Consider the following 4,497-nt stretch of genomic DNA (forward strand, 5'->3'; position numbering starts at 1 on the left):
GCATCGAGCGAGCTCATCAAAGTAGAATGAAGTGGGGTGAGAGAGTAGGTGAGGATAAAGGGGAAATGAGATAAGGAATTAGGAGTGAAAAGCGACTTGGCCAATTGACATTCTGTGAATTCCCAGGGACGATGGATTTCGACGGTGATGACTGAAGTGGAGGAGAGGTCTGGGATAGAGATTTTATAAATTTTATCAATAACTCTTGAGACGAAGTTGGGGAGGTTTTGCTTCAGTGAAGAATAGTGATAGTAATTTCGATAGTGGTAGGTGATATGATGTAAGAAGAGAATCAAAATAAAGTGAGTTGAGGGATTGGAAAAGGAAGGATGATAAGATGCTTTTAGTATCCATTGGCGTTGAGAAGAAGTTGAGGTTCGAGGTAAGAGGAGGATCGAAGTAAAAAGAGATAAATGAAGAAATGAAGCTGGATAAAATAATACGAGGAAAGAAAATTCATATCAAAGTCCGATATTGACAGAAGTTTTGAAGAGAGAGAATCAAGTTGTTGAAGTTGTATAATGATTTCCTACAATTTATTAGTATCAGTATGAGAGATAGATGAGTAAGGAGAGACGAAGAGATGGAGATATGGAGAGAAATATCATATATCAGAGAAATGAAACAAACAGTAGTGTGCATGGCAGTGGAGGGCAAACCTAAAAGAGAAAAATTACCTCAAGGTGATAATTCGAGAGCCACTAAATTCCAGGTATGTGAATAATCTTAATCGTGTTGTAAGACGAATAATGGTGGGAGGAGAAGAGTGAAAATTGAGGAGTTCCACAAGGATGCAAAAAATATTGAGAGGAGAGTAGAAGAAGAATCCTTCCATATTTGTGATGAATTCTATTCATCGACCGAGAGGCTTCGAGTAGTCATGTCGTATATAGGATGAAATGAAGAGAAAAACTTGACCACGTTCGGACAAAGCCATGTCGACACCAGTTGAAATGAATCGTTAGAGAGATTGTAACAACGGAGGGGTGAAACCGGGAGAACAGAACAAGCAAGTAAGCAAAATCATCTGCTCTCAAACTTTTATTTCATTTCAGCTTATCTTGATGGCGTTAAATGCGCGTCCACATTCAATGACATCAAGATCCGATATGTTAACCCACAGAACGGTGCTTTGTGAGAGATGAATGAACAGCGAAAGGGGTGAAGAGGAAATAAAAGAAGGGAGATTACAGGAGAGGTAACATCTTATCATTCATGTGTATATGAATGCTCTTCATCTGTAATATGAAAATCGGTTGGTGAGTTGTTACCAATGTATGAAATATAACAAAGAAAAAAATGTAAGAAAATGAGAAAATGAGAAAAGAACAAGTCAGAATGAATAAGAAAGGTACAGAAAGTTTCATCTTCATTTTGAGACAAAGATGCTTCCAATATCAGTAGCGAATATTTTTAACTCAAATAACTACCACTCCCAAAATCTGCTTCCTATTTCCATTCCTCCTTATCTTCGTTGAAAGTCTTCATTCATATCTGTTTTCAAACCTTGGTAGTTATCGTGAGATATACTATATTATCTTGTTACTTTTCCAGATACCCACGCAGCAAAGTCATTTCTCGAACTCTATTACTCATGACAGAACTGTCAGCACTACCGGGCCAAGAGCCCACAGGACCTGTAAGTTTTATGTATCTCAATGCTTCGACGCTCGTTCTCACTTTACTTACTACTCTCCTTGAATTTATTACCACACCTCCCCCCCTTCAATCATCACGTACACACTCTTGCCCCACGCTCTCCACTCCCCGACTCTCCCAACTCAATCTCCACACTACCAATATACTAAATTATGATCCCAAATCCACTAGGCCAGCCCCTCCGCCATTTCCTCTCCCCCCACTTTAACTCTTATGACCCACCCCATCGCTCTACTTAGCTCTTCTTCCCGCTTCGATTGGTCTCCCACCCAAAAATCCATCATCACAAACTTCATCATCTCCAACCGCCTCACGAAAGTTCAATGTGGCAAATCCAAGACCAACAAATTATCCGCCGCACAATTTGATCCATTTGTTTGAGACTTGGATTTGGAAAAGTGTCGGGGTGTGACCACCGGGGATGGAACAGATGTGATGGATATTGTGGTGGAGAAGTTGCGCACGAGATTTGTGAATACGTGGGAGGGGAAAGGTAGTGATCAGGTGCATTTGAAAGCTATTATAGAGGGAAAGCTGTTGCCATTGGAAGATCCTTTGGTTGGCAATGGCGCTGTGGCTATTAATGATATGACTATGGATATTGATGTTGGTGTCGAAGATCAAGCTCAGGCCCACCCAATCCAAACATCTTCGAATTCATCTATCCTTGCATCAAGCCCTACCAGCATCATCACATCCCCACTTTCACCATCAAACCCATACTCCGCTTCATTGAGAGCTCGCCGACAGCCTACTTTGAAGCAAACATCCGGTACACAACAAATGGAGTCGGAGCTTTCAGTTTCCATTGTATCTGTACCAAGCTCCGCAGCCCCGCAACCACCTTTTCCGCTCAACATGGAGAGTGGAAAATCTCAGAGCTCGAATGACAATGCAGCCGCAGATAATTCTTCTACGATCGCTGCAGGCGCAAGTAACTCATCTGTAAATGGGTCTCAGCGATTGCCGTCTCGCAATCCACGTTCCCGTGTTGAACAAAATCGGGGAGTGGAAAATTTTGCCACACCTGGAATGTCGGTTGAGATCAATCTCGATCCAAACCAAGGTCTTAAACAGCTTCCTCTTGATCCATACCCTTATCTAACCGATGCGGAAAAAAAGGATCGATTGGAACATCTGAAGCGGGAACGAGAAAGGAAGTTGCAACAGGGCAATTTGGAGATCGATGCCTTGAATACTACTTTAGAGGGAGTAAGTATTGGTCAAAAAATCAATACAGAACCTCGATTTGAACATGGACAAAATCCATCCGGCAGCTTCCTGTCGAGCATTGTTGGGAAATTGAATAAAGGAACAGAGTGGCTTGTTGGACAGCAGGTACAAGCTAATACCCAAGATTTGCCTGTGTCGGGACAACACAACTTCGGAGATGGCACTGGGAGTCCGATTCAAACTCAAAATCAGAACAGGGAGAGTCCTGGGGCTTTCATGCATGGAGGTCTGGCTGTTCCTAGTCAGCAAATTGATCATACCTCTCAAAATTATCAACAGAGAGATTCACGAAGCTTCATGAACGGGGGATTAGCGTCCAGTGTGTTCGCGCCTACACCACTTCAGAAGGGAAAGTACCCATCTCAGGTTCAGACTTCTCAAACTCCGAATTATCAAGCACAGCATGCACAAAATCTGATGAACAATGGATTAGATACCCAATCTCAATGTCAACAATATTCACGTCCTACATTTCCAGAGAGTCAAGATCTTCGTCCTGAAACTACCTCGACTTTACCAAATCGACAAGAATATAGAAGTCCTTTTACAGTCAACGAATATGGAACAGATACTTCTCAACAATATCCTCAAGTCTCGCAATATCCGTACACAACCGTACAACAGCCTGCTACAAACCAGCGAAGAGTTCACTTTGTCAACACTCAGAGTCAGGAGCGAGAAGCACCAGCACCAAAACCTGCACCAACACAGAATCCAATACAGATACCAATTCCGAGTAATGCACATCGACAACCCTTTGCGGAACAACAAACCCCCTCACACCGTCAATATTTGGCACAACATTCATCGAGTAATCATTCCACCCCAGCTCCAATGCAAACGCATGAAGTCCTCGGCAATCGAGTGATGCTTGAGGATCCCAGAGCTCTAGAAGATGATGACTCGACCACTGTGTTCCATTATCCAATTCCATCGATACAGCCACAGCAGCAGCAACAACAATCGCAAAGTGTGTACGGCATGAACACGAATATGTATCCTCACCAGGAGAGCTATCACATCCCTGAGGGCCAAAACATTCCACAACCTCATCCGGCTGCTCGCACCCCTGCACAATACCCACCGTATCAACATCAAAGCCACCCTTATGGTGCTGCTCATTCGATAATAGCAAAACCCGACTACAATGGCAACCACGCTTTCCCCATCTTCCCAGGACCCCGTCATGGCTACTCACAGTCTCCTTATTATCCTTCTGCTGCTGCACAGCATGCCCTCGCTGCGCCAATAGTAACCCCAAATCATTACGTTCTACCTTGCCCCTCGACACCAGCTTCGCCCACGACCCCGACCCCACAATGTAGTCGAGATTTCACATCATTCCTTCACGATACTAAAAAGACTTATAAGAAGGAATCACTCAAAGATAAAGCAAAGATCGAGGCTTATCAACGAGCAATGCTTAAAAAGGAGAGGGCTAGGAAGATTAACATTTTGGTAGGAATGGCGAACGAGGTGAAGGAAGATGGTGATTTGAATGGAGGTGATAATATTTGGGGAATCTAGAGTGTGGAATATAGACTTTCAATGAAATCTCATAAGAGGAGGGGAAGAAGAAGAAGGGTAGAAATCGACAAAGATGGC

General features: G+C 43.3%; 1 protein-coding gene across 1 annotated transcript; it reads right to left on the minus strand.

Moving 5' to 3' along the window:
* Nucleotides 1-3,547: 3,547 nt before the first annotated feature.
* EAE97_012080 (uncharacterized protein) lies at nt 3,548-4,080 on the minus strand (the record flags this gene model as incomplete). Its single annotated transcript, XM_038882594.1, has 2 exons — nt 3,548-4,006; nt 4,039-4,080. The coding sequence occupies 2 exons, from the start codon at nt 4,078-4,080 to the stop codon at nt 3,548-3,550; spliced, it is 501 nt and encodes a 166-aa protein (XP_038726563.1).
* Nucleotides 4,081-4,497: the final 417 nt, after the last annotated feature.

This window comes from Botrytis byssoidea, assembly GCF_014898295.1.
Source record: "Botrytis byssoidea strain MUCL 94 chromosome Unknown BBYS_049, whole genome shotgun sequence".
Classification (NCBI taxonomy): Eukaryota; Fungi; Ascomycota; class Leotiomycetes; order Helotiales; family Sclerotiniaceae; genus Botrytis; species Botrytis byssoidea.